This window comes from Leptodactylus fuscus, chromosome 7, assembly GCF_031893055.1.
Source record: "Leptodactylus fuscus isolate aLepFus1 chromosome 7, aLepFus1.hap2, whole genome shotgun sequence".
In the NCBI taxonomy this organism is placed as follows: Eukaryota; Metazoa; Chordata; class Amphibia; order Anura; family Leptodactylidae; genus Leptodactylus; species Leptodactylus fuscus.
In genome coordinates, this window is record NC_134271.1 from 151326828 (window position 1) to 151344560 (window position 17733).

At 47.4% G+C, this 17733-nt stretch overlaps 1 protein-coding gene across 1 annotated transcript in view; it reads left to right on the plus strand.

Moving 5' to 3' along the window:
- The first annotated feature begins 292 nt into the window (after positions 1-292).
- Positions 293-17733, plus strand: part of LOC142214638 (NACHT, LRR and PYD domains-containing protein 12-like) — an 87710-nt gene continuing 70269 nt past the window's right edge. Inside the window, exons 1-5 of the mRNA XM_075283576.1 lie at positions 293-324; positions 367-434; positions 815-882; positions 3188-3388; positions 13478-13649. Coding sequence (XP_075139677.1) covers positions 293-324; positions 367-434; positions 815-882; positions 3188-3388; positions 13478-13649 — 541 coding nt within the window. The remainder of the gene's footprint in view (positions 325-366; positions 435-814; positions 883-3187; positions 3389-13477; positions 13650-17733) is intronic.

Here is a 17733-nt window from a genome sequence, read left to right on the forward strand (position 1 = left end):
CGGTGTAATTCAACTGTAGCTAATCATAGGTGTGGGTATTGTGGCCCTGGCAGTGGGCCTGTGTGCTAGTCAGGTGAACACATGGCAATGCAGTAATATGAGTAGATAGAGGAGAGGCTGGGTAGGAACAAATCTTCAGACACTACTATATGTGAATTATTAAGTAGTTTAGGTGGGCTTGTGCAGTCCACAGGAATGAAGAATGTAGACTATGGCAGGAAATATCACCCTATAAGACCTGGAAATCTACGTATGTAGAAGCACAAGAGGAAAGTTTGAGGATGATCTAAGCATGTGGGTTTTCACATTCCAGGAATGGTCTTGGTAATTTTAGTTGGCCTGGACATCCCAATGTTCTTTGGGCAGCACACTCCAGATAGCAGAACAGTTCTCAGAAGAGGACAGTTGCAGTAGATACCAGAGGATGGGAAGAGGTGAGAGTCAGTCTCTGGGCTTGTCCAAAGCAGCAGCAGCAGATTGTGGTCCTGTGGCTGAGGCCACTGTGCATGCTGGGCGGTAGTGCCACGTCTGGTTTCAGAGTAGCTATTGTAGCTGAACGGTCCACCCTGCAGTCATATGAGGGGTTAGTAGGGCCTAGGCTGTAAGAGATATTTGGGTAACAGGTGAGGATAGGGTACTTGAGAACAGAGCCTCTGCAATGTACTACCTTTGGCCATGCTCCAGTAGCTCTTTAAGGTAACTTGAACTGTTGGGTCAGAAGGAACCAGCACAGACCTAATCAAATTTTTGGTCAAATTAAGCAAACTTGAGCCCAATATAATTGTGAAAGATTCCCTAATCTCTGCTCTTCTAGGTGTTAAAGATAATTCTACTTTTTTATCTTCCCAGGCTCAAGAATGGCTGATAGAACTTCCAGCTTTGGTAAGGATTCCTCTACTTTTCCCTCCTTTCTTCTTATTCCTCTATAGGTGGAAGGTCTTATAACATCTGGACAATTCACACATCCCAATGTCTGATAAGGAATAGACTGAATGAGAAATGGCCCCCTATAGATAATATAATACTATGAAATGGCTGATGTTATAAAGGATTAGACTATTACACTAGGAGGATCTCTCCTGACATGTCCAGGCCAGTAAATCTCGTGAACACATGGAAGGAATTTCATGTTGTGTGAATGTGGCTTCACTAGTGGTGATAGTGCTTCACGTTTTGATGATTCTGATGAGAACAGTCGGTGTCTGAAGGAGGGTCAAGTAGAGGTGGAGGCCATGACTGTTCTTGCTGGTAGTATTGGTGCTTGTAGCCATGTTTGTGATACTGGTAAGAAAAAATCTAGAGGTGGAGATCATGATGGAAGGCAAGAACTATGACACACAGATGTAGCCCTTGCTATTTCATGAGAATTATTACTCCGCAGTCCGATTCCTTCTCCCACTCTCTGCTTCAGTAGTCACCCATTCTTTGGCTTAGTAGTGTTGCGTGTGAAGCAGGTAGAGATAACTGTAGTGAACAGGTGTTAAACCCCTAAAGCAAGGACGCAAGTGACATTGATAATGATGGGTATGTAATGGAGAGAACCCAGGAACAGACCAGAATGATGAGGAGGTGATGACATTAGAGGAACAGGTATTCAGCACCACGGGTGGTGTCATCACACAAAAGCGATATGATATGCTGGTTCTGGTGACAGTAACCTATCTATCTGCAGGGCTGGTAAGATATGCTGGTTCTGGTGGCACTAACCTATCTATCTGCAGGGCTGGGGTGATATGCTGGTTCTGGTGACAGTAATCTACCTATCTGCAGGGCTGGGGTGATATGCTGGTTCTGTTGACAGTAACCTATCTATCTGCAGGGCTGGGGTGACATGCTGGTTCTGGTGACAGTAACCTATCTATCTGCAGGGCTGGGGTGATATGTTGGTTCTGGTGACAGTAACCTATCTATCTGCAGGACTGTGGTGATATGCTGGTTCTGGTGACAGTAACCTATCTGTCTGCAGGGCTGGGGTGATATGTTGGTTCTGGTGACAGTAACCTATCTGTCTGGAGGGCTGGGGTGATATGCTGGTTCTGGTGACAGTAACCTATCTATCTGCAGGGCTGGGGTGATATGCTGGTTCTGGTGACAGTAACCTATCTATCTGCAGGGCTGGGGTGATATGCTGGGTCTGGTGACAGTAACCTATCTATCTGCAGGGCTGGGGTGATATGCTGGGTCTGGTGACAGTAACCTATCTATCTGCAGGGCTGGGGTGATATGCTGGTTCTGGTGACAGTAACCTATCTATCTGCAGGGCTGGGGTGATATGTTGGTTCTGGTGACAGTAACCTATCTATCTGCAGGACTGTAGTGATATGCTGGTTCTGGTGACAGTAACCTATCTGTCTGCAGGGCTGGGGTGATATGCTGGTTCTGGTGACAGTAACCTATCTATCTGCAGGACTGTAGTGATATGCTGGTTCTGGTGACAGTAACCTATCTATCTGCAGGGCTGGGGCGATATGCTGGGTCTGGTGACAGTAACCTATCTATCTGCAGGGCTGGGGTGATATGCTGGGTCTGGTGACAGTAACCTATCTATCTGCAGGGCTGGGGTGATATGCTGGGTCTGGTGACAGTAACCTATCTATCTGCAGGGCTGGTGTGATATGCTGGGTCTGGTGACAGTAACCTATCTATCTGCAGGGCTGGGGTGATATGCTGGGTCTGGTGACAGACTTATTTAAGTGCAATATGAAAGTCAGGAGATGGGCCAAAGCTCTGCTCACTTTTTTGGACTAGTATGTTTATAATTTATACATAACACACTGGAATGGGGGATTCATCAAATTCCCTACTTCAAAAAAGTGGTGTAAAATGGTCACAAATAGCTGTTATTTAGGCCACAATTTTTTATATATTTATTATGTAGATTGTGAGCCCCATATAAGACTTACAATGTGTATTTTTCCTATCAGTATGTCTTTGGAGTATGGGAGGAAATCCACACAAACATGAGAAGAACATACAAAATACTTGTAGTTGTTGTCCTTGGCAGTATTCAAACCCAGGACTCCAGTACTGCAAGGCTGTAGTGCTAACCACTGAGCCACCATGTTGCTCCACCTTTCTACATCTTCAAGACATAATGATCCTGAGCAAAAGAACTCTCCCTTGGTCTAGAATGATCCAGGACAGGAATATTCTCCATATAATGCTGCCAGTCTTCTTCACGTCCTAGAAGATTTCATTCTTGTGTCTCTTTCATGTCCTAGATGATGATGAGACCCGGCAGTTTCACCAGCGGCTTTGTCAGTATGAATATTATGTCCTGAGGATGACGTATGAATATTTCCAGGATGATCTGCTCTACATTGTGGAGAATATCAGTCCTAGATCACTGCTGGCTGAGCTGAAATCCCAGAATATCCCAGATGTTGAGGTGAGAAGACATGACTGCCCACTTCTGTTTGCCAGTGTCCCACATCTTACCATGTGTTACCAAGTGTTGTAAGAACAGTTCACTCCATGACTTCCAAAGTAAAACATGAAATCATTTCCAGGTTAGTTGAAGAAAATATCTTATATTCAATGCAGACGACCCCAAATGCTTATAATCCTGACTTTGTGGAGTATATAGCCCCCCACTTCCCGCACTCTTAGAGATTAGGGGGTCATTAGAACATGGGAATAATCTGATTGTTACTTTTGGATTCAGACGTTTTTTGTTTCAATAATTTTTTATTAGTTTTAAACAATAGAATTCAAATAACATAGAAACGTAGAGCATGTCAGTAAATAAAGGCATTAATACCAGGCCCTAGGGCGGCGAAGTCAACATGCCGTGGTGAAGGAAGATTGTAATATGTAATATAAAGAAGCCAAAAGGAAACAACATGAAGGACAGCACTGTAGGACACCAAGTAGGAGAGAGGAGGTAAAACTACAGTAATGATACCATGTAGACAACAGGAATGTCACGGCATGGAGGCGGCTAAATAGTAATTGTAAGAGTACAACATAATCTCATTTCTAGGGAAAAATTACACAATATATATAACAACATACAAAATTTTATTAAAGATACATCAATAAACATAGATGATAAAAGGTGACTAGTATCACAACACCATCAAACAGGGATGGACGCAGTACATCCAGGGTAAGCATATACTATAGGTAAGTATAAATCAGCAACGTGATTTTACATAGAGATTCTGTATACATAATAATTGAAAAGTGATATTTTACCAACTTGGCATTGCACAAAGGTTCAAATAAGTATCTAAACAGACGTATCTCTTACCCAACTACATATACACTAATCAAATGGAAAGGTGGCACAGACAATAGCCATGACAGCAGATATACAGACGCTGTAAACAGTAAATATATGCCACTGGAGTCAAAGCTTGAACCTAACCCCTACATATGGGTAGTGCAACCAAATGTGCCTCATCCGTGCCACATCACCGCTCCACCCACAGCGCCATTCGTGCTGTCACAAACTGGAAGAAAGCTAAACAAATGAACCATACCTCCCAATCGTCCCGATTTTCGTGGGACATTCACGATTCCGGTGACGTGTCCCACGGTCCCGGTTGGTGGGAGATATGTCCCGATTTCAAGTCAGATCTGCATCCGGAGGACGCAGATCTGAGTTGAATACATACGCGGCTAAAGCAAGGAGCTGTCACAGCCTCTGGGCTACTGGCTGTGTAGACGCGATGTGATGACGTCACATCGCGTCTACAACTGTGTGCGAAAGACAGAGAGAGCGGCGGGGGAGCGAGGAGAAGGTAAGTGTAATGTGTACACATTGAGGTGGAACATGAAACTGGGGGTAGATGAGGGAGAAGATGGCATGACACTGGGGGCAGAGATGGAGGGGACATGAATCTGGGGGCAGAGATGTGGGGACATGAATCTGGGGGCAGAGATGGAGGGACATGAATCTGGGGGCACAGATGGGGGGGACATGAATCTGGGGGCACAGATGGGGGACATGAATCTGGGGGAAGAGATGGAGGGACATGAATCTGGGGGCAGAGATGGGGGGGACATGAATCTGGGGGCAGAGATGGGGGGACATGAATCTGGGGGCCGAGATGGGGGACATAAATCTGGGGGCAGAGATGGAGGGAAATTAATTTGGGGCAGAGATGGGGGTCATGAATTTGGTGGCAGAGATGGGGGGACAAGAATCTGGGGCAGAGATGGGGGACATGAATCTGGCGGCAGAGATGGGGGGACATGAATCTGGTGGCAGAGATGGGGGGACATGAATCTGGTGGCAGAGATGGGGGGACATGAATCTGGGGCAGAGATGGGGGGACATGAATCTGGGGGCAGAGATGGGGGGACATGAATCTGGGGGCAGAGATGGGGGACATGAATATGGGGACAGAGATGGAGGGGACTTGAATCTGGGGGCAGAGATGGAGGGGACATGAATCTGGAGGCAGAGATGGAGGAGGGACATGAATCTGGGGGCAGAGATGGGGGGAGATGAATCTGGGGGCAGAGATGGGGGGGACATGAATCTGGGAGCAGAGATGGAGGGACATGAATCTGGGGGCTGAGATGGGAGACATAAATCTGGGGGCAGAGATGGAGGGAAATGAATTTGGGGCAGAGATGGGGGTCATGAATTTGGTGGCAGAGATGGTGGGACAAGAATCTGGGGGCAGAGATGGGGGACATGAATCTGGGGGCAGAGATGGGGGGACATGAATCTGGGGACAGAGATGGAGGGGACATGAATCTGGGGACAGAGATGGAGGGGGGACATGAAACTGGGGGCAGATTAAGGGTGTATATGAAACTGGGGGAGAGATAGAGGGGGGACATATAATTTATGGGTGACTGTAGGAGGATTATACTGTGTGGGAGCACGTGAAAAATGAATGAGAATGGACGGAGTCAACATAAAAGTGGGCGGAGCCAAATTTGCCGCAGCGCGCTGCACGTGCCGCACATTTTGTCCCTCTTTCTACTTTTCAAAAGTTGGGAGGTATGAATGAATAAACAAGATAAACTGTAGCAAATACATGAGGTCACCCAGAAGAAGGGAACCAACAGTAGGTAGAGAACAGCGGACCAGCAGTTGGTGAATTCTTGGTGGATTAAGTCCAGCAACAGCAGGCTCAGAGAAGGCTGGGGGTGTAACAAGCCTCTGATTTCAAATTCCAGTGGCAAAAGCTTTCCTATTCTGCACTGGGTGCCATCCATCTGATACAGGGCCAGGTGGGTGCTTGATAGGAAGATCTATCACAGGAATATTCCACGTGCAGAGTAATGCTTTGCCCTCCTCCAAGGTTTTAAACACATGTAGTAGATTGTCTTTGGTGACCAGCAGGTGAACTGGGAAGCCCCATTTGTATAAAATCTTATGATGGCAAAGTGCTGCAGTCACAGGAATGAGCTGACGTCTCCTTTGTAGCGTGGTGACTGACGTGGCAAACCGTCCATTGTCCTGGAAGCCTGCAGCACTAAATCTTTGGTCTGATAGAAATGTATTCTTGCTAGAACATCTCTGGGTATAGAATCATCCAAATGAGAAAGTTTGGGGACCCTATGGACCCTTCAATAGAGAAGTCCAGAGAATTGTGGTCAGGTGTTTTCATCAATTTCTGGAGAAAATTAGCTAGTTCTCTCGGGGGTACAGTCTCTGGGACTCCCCTACATTTCAAGTTACTGCGGCTCGACCTGTCTTCCAAATCTGTAAATTTGGCTTTAAGGAAAGTAACATCATTTTCCACATCATAGTGGGTGCCTATTAGATCACTATATGAAGTAGCAAACTGCGCCATCTTAGTTTCTACATGTAAGGTGCGGCCTTTCAATTCTTGAAGATCTCTATCCAATGAACAGGGTCGGACTGGAATCCCCCGGTGGGCCCCGAGCCCTGACTGAAAGTTTTCATTTTACCAATGCAGATGCATTGGTCGGGGCCCGATCGGGATGGCCAGGGGACCCCAACTGGGCACCTGGCCAATGCATTTGCCTCCACACACAGGGGCCCCCATTAGCTGATGCTGAAGCTGTACATATCGGAGGACAGCATGTGTATCTTCAGCATCAGCTAATGGCCTCTTCCTTCACTTACCTGCAGTTGCTTTCCTATGAGGTCTCCCCTGCTGCAGGTACTTCCTCCCCCTCCCCCTCACACTGAGTCCTCTTACATCATAGCGTGTGGGGAAGACAGGAGCCGTCTGCTGCGATGGTTTACTACTGCTGGAATATGTGAGTAAATTCCTTTGGTAAAATATGTTTAATATGTATATACAGTCCTATGAAAAAGTTTGGGCACCCCTATTAATCTTAATCATTTTTTGTTCTAAATATTTTGGTGTTTGCAACAGCCATTTCAGTTTGATATATCTAATAACTGATGGACACAGTAATATTTCAGGATTGAAATGAGGTTTATTGTACTAACAGAAAATGTGCAATATGCATTAAACCAAAATTTGACCGGTGCAAAAGTATGGGCACCCTTATCATTTTATTGATTTGAATTCCCCTAACTACTTTTTACTGACTTACTGAAGCACAAAATTGGTTTTGTAACCTCAGTGAGCTTTGAACTTCATAGCCAGATGTATCCAATCATAAGAAAAGGTATTTAAGGTGGCCAATTGCAAGTTGATCTCCTATTTGAATCTCCTCTGAAGAGTGGCATCATGGGCTACTTAAAACAACTCTCAAATGATCTGAAAACAAAGATTGTTCAACATAGTTGTTCAGCGGAAGGATACAAAAAGTTGTCTCAGAGATTTAACCTGTCAGTTTCCACTGTGAGGAACATAGTAAGGAAATGGAAGACCACAGGGACAGTTCTTGTTAAGCCCAGAAGTGGCAGGCCAAGAAAAATATCAGAAAGGCAGAGAAGAAGAATGGTGAGAACAGTCAAGGACAATCCACAGACCACCTCCAAAGAGCTGCAGCATCATCTTGCTGCAGATGGTGTCACTGTGCATCGGTCAACTATACAGTGCACTTTGCACAAATAGAAGCTGTATGGGAGAGTGATGAGAAAGAAGCCGTTTCTGCACGCACGCCACAAATAGAGTTGCCTGAGGTATGAAAAAGCACATTTGGACAAGGCAGCTTCATTTTGGAAACAAAAATTGAGTTGTTTGGTTATAAAAAAAGGCGTTATGCATGGCGTCCAAAAAGAAACAGGATTCCAAGAAAAACACATGCTACCCACTGTAAAATTTGGTGGAGGTTCCATCATGCTTTGGGGCTGTGTGGCCAATGCCGGCATCGGGAATCTTGTTAAAGTTGAGAGTCGCATGGATTCCACTCAGTATCAGCAGATTCTTGAGAATAATGTTCAAGAATCAGTGACGAAGTTGAAGTTACGCCGGGGATGGATATTTCAGCAAGACAATGATCCAAAACACCGCTCCAAATCCTCAGGCATTCATGCAGAGGAACAATTACAATGTTCTGGAATGGCCATCCCAGTCCCCAGACCTGAATATCATTGAACATCTGTGGGATGATTTGAAGCGGGCTGTCCATGCTCGGCGACCATCTAACTTAACTGAACTTGAATTGTTTGTCCAAAATACCTTTATCCAGGATCCAGGAACTGATTAAAAGCTACAGGAAGCGACTAGAGGCTGTTATCTTTGCAAAAGGAGGATCTACTAAATATTAATGTCACTTTTCTGTTGAGGTGCCCATACTTTTGCACCGGTCAAATTTTGGTTTAATGCATATTGCACATTTTCTGTTAGTACAATAAACCTCATTTCAATCCTGAAATATTACTGTGTCCATCAGTTATTAGATATATCAAACTGAAATGGCTGCTGCAAACACCAAAATATTTAGAACTAAAAATGATTAAGATTAATAGGGGTGCCCAAACTTTTTCATAGGACTGTATGTGTACATTTGTGTAAAGTATTTGTATATTGTATATGTGTGAGTATATATGGTATATGTATAAGGCCTGGTTCACATCTGAGTTCGGTGTTCTGTTTGGGGAGTCTGCATGGGACCCCCCTCCCCCCCCGAATGGATTACCAAACGCATTAGCAAGCGGTGTGCAGGGAAAGTACGCGGACCCCATAGACTATAATGGGGTCCGTGTGCTTTCCGCACGGTGTCCGCACAAGTCATGTGGACAGGAAAGTAAATTGTGAAGTACTTTTCTGTCCGCCTGTTCTATGCGGACACCGCACGGAAAGCACATGGACCCCATTATAGTCTATGTGTGCTTTCACTGCTAATGCGTTCGGTAGTCTGTTTGGGAGGGTCCCCATGCGGACTCCCCGAATGCATTACTAAACACAGTGAGTGCAATCCCATCCGCACATTGCAGAAAAACACACACGGCGGACACACTGCAATTTCCAAAACTGTTGCGATTTTGGAAATTGCAGCATGTCACTTATATCTACAGAAACACCTGCAGTTTCCCTATAGGCATAAGGCTAAGTTCACATGGGGTTTTTTGGTCCGGAACCTGAGGTGGAGGCCGCCTCAGGTTCCGGACCAAATAACGGGTAGCCGCGACTGAATGCCGGTGCACTGCACCCACATCCAATCACGCACTCTGCTCCAGATTAGGCCCAATGAATGGGCCTAGATGGGAGGAGGGAGTGTCTTCAGGCTGAATCGTGAGGCGAAACGACCTGAAGAATGAACATCTCGCTTCTTTTTCAGGGAGCTGGAACAAACTGGCTCCCGGAAAAAAAGAACTGACCGGCTCCCATTGTTTCAATGGGAGCCGTCTTTTTGGTCAGGATTTTGAGGCAGATACGGCCTCAAAACCCTGACCAAAAATCCCCACGTGAACTTACCCTAAAGGAAACAAAGTCCTCAGAGGAAACCTCTGCGGAGTTTCTGCAATAAGCGCTGCAGGAACAACTGATGTGTTGCCGCCGGGGTTTTTCCCGCAGCGCTTTTTGCTTTGTCTTGCTACATGGGACTTTAGCCTAAAGCTGAGTTCACACGGAGTGATTTGGTCAGGAATCCACCTCAAAATCAGCCTCCAAAAAAGCCTCCCGATAGAACTCTAACCCGATAGGACTCTAACCCTCCCAATAGAACCAAATTCCTGACCAGAAAACTCTGTGTGAACTCAGCCTTATAGTATGATGCTCAGTATATTGAGATAATAACGATGAGGCCCGACAACGAGACGCAGCTAAAAAAAATAGCTGTGGAAAAAAATAGTGGCGAATCTCAAAGTATTTTTTCCACAGTGTTTTTTTATTGAGCTTTTGATGCATTTTCCCTGCATGTTCACCCAATTGTGCAGCTGAAAGTAACCGGCCATGTTTTTAGAAGCGCTCACATTTTAGAGTTTGTGGCTGTTCCACATCTTTTTTTCCTGCAGTATGTGGATGAGGGAAATTTGATTACATTTCATTCACTTTGCTGGTTCCGTAAAACACATTTTTTTTCTGTAGTAGCCAAAGATGTTGTGTTTCTGCAATGTGAGGTTTCAGGTATTTATGGCCTACCCTGAGTATAGGCCATAAAAAAAGTTTAACCCTGCACAACCCCTTTAATATGCCACACACAGTTTAACATCCCCCTTCTGAACAGGATGTTACCCCATCACTGCTCCCACACAATATAATGGCCCCATCACTATTCCTCATACATTATGGGGGACCAGTGAAGTGGCCATGAAAAATTTGGCCCAGACAACCCCTTAAAACAGGTTGTCTGTAAACTGGAGTGATCACTGTGGCGGCCGCCAAGGAGGTGTAAATAAAAAAAGTTTTAAAAAAAGCCTTCTCCCCTGTCCTCAGCACCCCGTTTTCCCTGCCAGTGTCTGTTTGTACTCATGGCCTCATTTCTGGAAATCCTGTACCTAATTGGCCTCAGCAATCACATGAGGTGCAGGACTCCCAGCAAGGAGGTGCCAGCACGAGACTGAATAGACACTACCAGCAGACAATGGAGCGACGGGGACAGATGAGTATTCTTTTTTTATTTATTTGTTATTTATTTTACACCTCCCTCCCACCACATGAGTTGCTCCAATTCCTGGACAACCACTTTAAAGGATTTATCCATCTTTCTAATCTTGATGGTCTGTCCTTAGGATAGGCCATCAATATTACATATGCGATGATACAACAGCCAGGACCTCTGCAGATCAGCTTTTCCAGGACACTTCAGCTACGGGTAATGGTAACATTTCTAGTAGCCATGCTGTTCACTTGCCACACAGGCTGTAGCAGTAGGTATATGTAGTGCACATGGTATAGTGCGTGAGTAGCATGGCTCCCAACATGTTATTAACTTTAACCGCCCTGTCTCGGTACCGCTGATCTGCAGGGTCCTGGCGGTGGGCCCCTAGAAACAATTCCACTGGTGGGCACTAGACATCCCAGTCCGACCCTGCATGGAGTTTCAGATTGTATAGCAGAGCTCATCTCATGTGCAGGGGAATTGTCATCCTGAAATCTTGGTTTTCTGTTCACTGGACTGGTAGTCGGTGAAGCTGACAGGGACCTTGTAAGAGAGGATGCCGAGGCTCCATCTTGTAGAAGAGAATGTTCCCTGCAGGTCTCCTGTGTAGGAGATCCCCAGGCAGACGACTCCCTGAAGTATTCAGCAGTTGTTACAAGGAAGGTGCAGACAGGGTCCTCTGGTGCATGCAAGGAAAAAGGCTCTTCAGGAGAATTGCAAGGAGGTGAGGAAGCCCTAGCGGAAAAAGGAACCGATTGAAGTCAATGAAATCCACGTGGATTTTCAGCGCCAAAATCCTCGCCAAATACTCAGTGTGAATGGACCCTTGTGTGTCCTTCTCCATCCCCTGCTAGGCTCCGACCCCGATTCAGACAGTTTTGTCTCCCAACTATTCTATACATTTATATGAAAAAAAACAAAAAAACTTTTCAAGTCTTCAGTAGGTGATACCTTTTTTAATGGCTAACTCATAATGATGACAGAATATGATGTTTCGAAGCTTCCTCTGAGCTTCTTCTTCAGATATATCTAAAAACACTTTCTAGAGGCTGCATATTTATAACTGGACATAGGGGTAGGGTTACAGGAAGGAGGGGGGAAGAGGCTTATTACTATATACTTATAACAACAAACAATCAATTGCCAGATCCCCCAGTTCTTATCTTAATGGCTGTCTTAATGATTTGTATAAAAAGACATAAACCCACGTGAGATGTTCATCCCATTGTCCAATGTCTGGAATAGGGTCATGGCCTTGTACTCATAAATCAGTCGCTGTTTCCTTGATTTAAAGTTCCCTTTTAAGATCAAGATTTTCATGTCATTGATGATGCTGTGGTCTTTCTGGCAGAAGTGTTTTGGCACGGGAAGATCAGTTCTCTGTTGTTTGATTGTATGGCGATGTGAATTAATTCTCATTCTGAGTTTCTGTCCGGTCTCTCCAACATACAGATTTTCAGTGGAACATTTGGTGCAAATGATCAAATGCACTACATTAGGTGTGTTACAGGTGAACACACCTGGGATTTTATATTCCCTGTTAGAGTTTGGGATCTTTATCCTGTCAGTGGTCAGTATGTGAGGGCAGGTCTTGCACCTCTTCTGTCCACATGGGAATGTTCCTTTGTTATTTGGAGGTGACAGAGAGCTGCTAATAATCATATTCCTGAGGTTTGGTGGCTGTCTGTAGCACAGGAGAGGGGGGTCTGAAAATATGGATTTTAGACGGTTGTCTTTTTGCAGTAGTGGATGTAATTTGCGTGTGATTCCTCTCAGCGTCTCCAGGGGGGGGTTATATGTGACGACCAGGGGCACCCGATTGTTCTCCTGTTTGGTATTGTATTTTAATAACTCCGATCTTGGTATTCGGAGAAGGAGTGATTGAGCGTCAGGTTGATGGTGGGATGGAACTGGTTAAATAGTTCATGGAAGGTTTTCAGCTGTTCCTCAGAACAGGAACAGCTGAAAACCTTCCATGAACTATTTAACCAGTTCCATCGAACCATCAACCTGACGCTCAATCACTCCTTCTCCGAAATAAACTTCCTGGACGCAGTCATCAAGATACAGGACAACAAAATTGAGACATCGTTATATCGGAAACCAATTGACCGCCCTACCTACCTAAGATGGGATAGCTTTCATCCTAAACACATAAAAAACTCCATTGTATATAGCCAGGCCATCAGATACCATCGCATATGTTCAAACCCTGCAGATAGAGACGTACACCTTGGGGGCCTCAAAAACACATTCTTGAGGCAGGGTTACCATCCAAGATCAGTTGATAACCAAATCACCAGGGCCACCAGAATACCAATACCAATCGGTGACGCTAAGCCAGTCCAGGACAGCTTATCCAGGCCTGGCTTACGTAAGCAAAAATGCCGCCCTCCCCGGGGCCCTGGCATAGCGCCGCCTGAAGCGGTCGCTTCAGGTCGCCTCATGGGAGGTGCGGCGCTGGCCCTGCTTTATCTTTGTGTGGACCAGCACACTACAGGGAAGACTGCCATGAAATATATGCGAGTATTAACCCTTTCTGTTATTTATCTTTTTACAATGTGTGACATTTCTTTTGTTCTAGAAATACCTGAGTCTGGAAAATGATAGAAAAAAAATGGCCCGGACTTTACTACAGGATATTTTCCAGAGTAGAAGAGAAGCTGTGATAGGATTGTGGGTCAGTCTATACGTCTCACAGAAGAATCATAGTTCCCCCGATCTGCGCGCTGTACTGGAGGAGCTCCGTGAGAGAGGTAACCTTGTTTCCCCCTACGCCCAACAGCAGCACAACTGGGTATGGGGTATTTCTGCCCCTATGAGCTGTTAGTACAGGTGGAATTTTTAATTACCTAACAGCTTTTGACCCCTATAAGAGGCCGGAAGACATGCTCCTCCCTTGTGTTTTTTCCTGTCCTGTGGGACAGGACAGGTGGTAGGGGGAGCAGGGGTTCTGACCTCTCATAGGGGTCTGCTACTCTCTCTCCCCCTCCTTCTTACCTGACAAGCGCGCGGTATGCGGTTCGCACGGCCGCCGGGGGAGCCCGCCGGCTCATGCGTGCGCCTGGAGTGCTGCCGCGCCGGAGTCGGGCTTCCCTGCACGGCTAGGAACCTTTCTCCTGGGAACCGTTTTTTGGTTCCCCGGGTCCGCCGCCCTACTCGTCCGCCGCGCATGCGCGGTATGCGGTTCGCACGGCGGGCGAACGAAACCCCCTGGAGACGAGTGGATGCCGGGGTTCCTGAGGGGGGCCCCCTCCAGTTTCTGGGGATCCTGTCAGTATTGAGGGGCCCCCCCTCTGTGAGTTTTTGCCTTTGCCCCCCAAAAAGATTGCCCCAAAGAAGGAAAGGGCGTTCCTTTTTGTAGTCCCGCCCCCTGGCCTATATAACCCCTCCAAAAACCATCTTTCAATGTCTGTTGCTCCGGTTACTGGCACCTCAACTAGAGAAGCTCCTTGGTCAATTTGTCCTAGAAGGCAGCTCCGTTGATTCAGGTTTGGTGGAGGCGGCCAGGGGGAAGGGGTGGTAGCGGTTCCCACTATGGGAGGGCAAAGGTTGTTAGTATTCTTTTTCTTTGTTCCTTCTCAGAATGTCTTCTTCTTCCTCCTCTACTGTTCCTCCTCGGAGGAAGGCCGTGGCAAAGAGGAAACATCTTTCATGTGCTACCTGCAGAGTCCCACTGCCTGACGACTCCCAGTTTCGTTTTTGTCCAGGATGTAGAGCCCCCCCTTCTGAGGCAACCCCCATGCGGGAGATGGTATCCTGGGTGAAGGGCCTCGTCCAGGACTCCATGAAAAGGATAGAGTCCTCAGCCAAAAGACCATGGCTGGACTGCGAGTTGTCCCTTCCGCCCCTGGAGAACCTGCGCCTTAGGGACGTGGAATCATCATCCGATTCTGAGGAGGAAAAGGAGATCTTCCCCTTAGAGAAGATGTCCAGGGTGTTCAAGACACTTAGGATCAGAGACCGGGAAGGTGGTGAAGGCCCAAGTCGAAGGTCTCGTACCTTCAGACCGTCCTCGGAAATGCTTCGCCTGATGGAGAGCGAATGGAGGCACCCGGAAAAACCCTTTGCGCCATCCAAGCGATTTAAGACCTTATTCCCAGTCCCTGAAGGTCTAAAGCTAAAGGCGTGGGGTCCTCTGCCGAAGGTTGACGTCGCTGTTGCGAAGCTGTCAAGGCGCACTGTCCTCCCAACAGAGGACGGGTCGAGTTTCAAGGATCCGATGGATCGCCGGGTGGAAGGATCACTGAGACGAGTCTATTCGGCCTCCTCGGCCCAGGCCTCCCTGAGCATGGTTGCGAACGAGGTGGCCACTGGTCTGCGGGCAGAGCTCTCGTCACTTGCCAAGGACATAGATTCCGGAGTGGATCGAGATGACCTCCTGGCAGCAATGTCGGACATCTCTCTGCTGGTGGATCATCTGACGGAGGCGACCCATTTTCAGACCCATCTGGCCGCCAGATCTATGGCACTGGCTACTGCTACTCGCCGGCCCTTGTGGCTGAAGCCCTGGAAGGCTGACCTCACCTCCAAGAATAGCCTGTGTGGTCTCCCCTTTGAGCCGGGACGGCTGTTCGAGAGGGAGCTCGACCGGATTATGGAGTTTCTGGCGACTCCAAAGGCAAGAATTTGCCACAGCCCCTTGAAGGTCGGAGTCCCTCTGTCACGGAGCAAAGGTATACGTCTTCCTCCGGATGGTCTTTTGAATCAACACGGACGCAAGAGGTCGGGAGACAACAGCAATTTATTGTAATCCACAAAGTTAGTAGCCGGCGGCGGTCACATCCACCGTAATAACAATAAGTCCACAGAAGTCACAATCCAATGATAGCTTTGGTTCCTTGGTCCTGTAACTAAATCCTGGCTCTCTTCAGAGCTGTTCACAGGCCGGCTAACACATACTAACTGCTAGCTATATACTATATACTAAACTGTTACACCTATACCTGGGGGTGGGAAGGGCTGAGTCACAGATCCTTCCCCCCTCACCTATACCAAGGAGAGCAGACTCCCTGTCTACTATGGACAATGCACCGTCCAACATCTTCTTGGAGACACTGATCAGATTATCTCCACCCATTGTCCTCACTAGTTAGAGGTATTTGCATACAATGTGCTAACACACTAGACCCCAATCAGCCAACTACACATTGATGTATATAACAGGTTAGAGAATACATTCCACATGAAATATATATTACACATTGCCTATAGTATAGACTCTAACCATCCCGTGACAACCCCTCCCCCTCTCAAAACATGTGCATGACACAATTGGCCTACACAGGTAAATTGGGGAATGCACATCAGTCTCTATAGCTCATATGTCCTCCTGCCGGGATAACCCATCCGCGTTCTGGTGTTGGTTCCCTCGGCGGTACTGAATGGTAAAGTTGTAGGGTTGAAGGGCTGGCATCTGGCAGAAAATCCGGTGGATCCATGTTGGCGTCTCTCTGAGCTTGGCTTCGGGTCACTGCTCCCACAAAGTGGCACTGTAGATTTCCAACATCGTTGCCTAACAGAACATCGGCCGGCAGCCCGCTCATCACACCAATTGTGCATCGTTTTGGTCCATAACCATAGTCGAGTTCCACGGTAGCTTTAGGAATACGTCTTTGAGTACCCCCTGCCAACTTGATAGAAATGCCAGGGCCCTCCTCTAGGGCCTCGGGTCGCACAACTCGGGGGTCCGCTACCGTTAGGAAAGCTCCCGAGTCCCGGAATCCAACAACTGTTCGGCCATCCAGTAGGACCTCCTGCAAGTGCTTCCTCTGAAGGTTTGCGGGATGTGTGGCGGAAGGCTGAATCCCATAGACCCCTGGAGGTGGAACAGATGGGTCATTCATGGAGTCATCTGGAAATGGGGCCAAACTTTCAGTCCTAGGGGTGGTTCCCAGGTAGTGAATAGGCCGGGATGCCACGGTGGCCCGTGCCCCCATGTTAGCAGGGCAACTAGCTTGCAAATGTCCAGGCCGCCCGCACCCAAAACATCTGCGCTCTAGCATTCTTCCAGTAGGTCGTTGTCTAGGGACAGGGTTGTTCATAGCTGGAGGCCGATGGGCTGGGGCAGGGGTAGAGGGGGAATTGTAATCCTGAGGCCGGACACGAAAGGTGGGTGGCTGGCTGAAGGGTGTCTGGCGGACTGTGGTAGTTTTCCGCTCCTCTGCAAACAACCTCTTCCACTGCGGCTTGATGGTCAGGCCCTCATCTGCAAGAGAAGCAGCTTGCTCCACTGTGGCTGGGTTCCGTTCCAGCACCCACTCACGAATCTCAGCGGGGCACTGGGAAAAGAACTGTTCCTTAAGTATGACTTGGAGGATCTTATCGACTGTGACAGCCTCCTCTCCTTCTAGCCAGCGCTTGCATGCTTGCTTCAACTTGTGGGCGAACATGTGGAAGGAGCTTCCCCCATTGTAAGACAAAGAGCGGAACTGAACTCGGTAGGTCTCTGGAGTGACTGCATAATACTTCTGCACCGCTCTTTTAATGGCCTCATAGTCCCGCTGATCACTAGGGTCCATGGCTCTGAGAGCTTCCGCAGCCCCATCTCGTAGGTGCCCCACCAGATACCGGACCCAATCCTTCTCTGGGACTTCCATCAGGCGGCACTGGTGTTCGAAGTCCTGAAAATATCCCTCAACATCCCCAGCCGCTTCATCAAAGGTCTTGAAGTGTTTATGGGAGACATATGGTGGTTCTCTCACTGTTGGGCTGGGGGTCGACGTTTGATTATAATTCCGCGTAGTTATCTCAGCCATTCGCATTTCATGCGCCATTCTTTCCTTTTCATACGCCATTCTCTGTTCCTCCTTCTCCGTTTCCTGAGCCCTCTGTAATGCT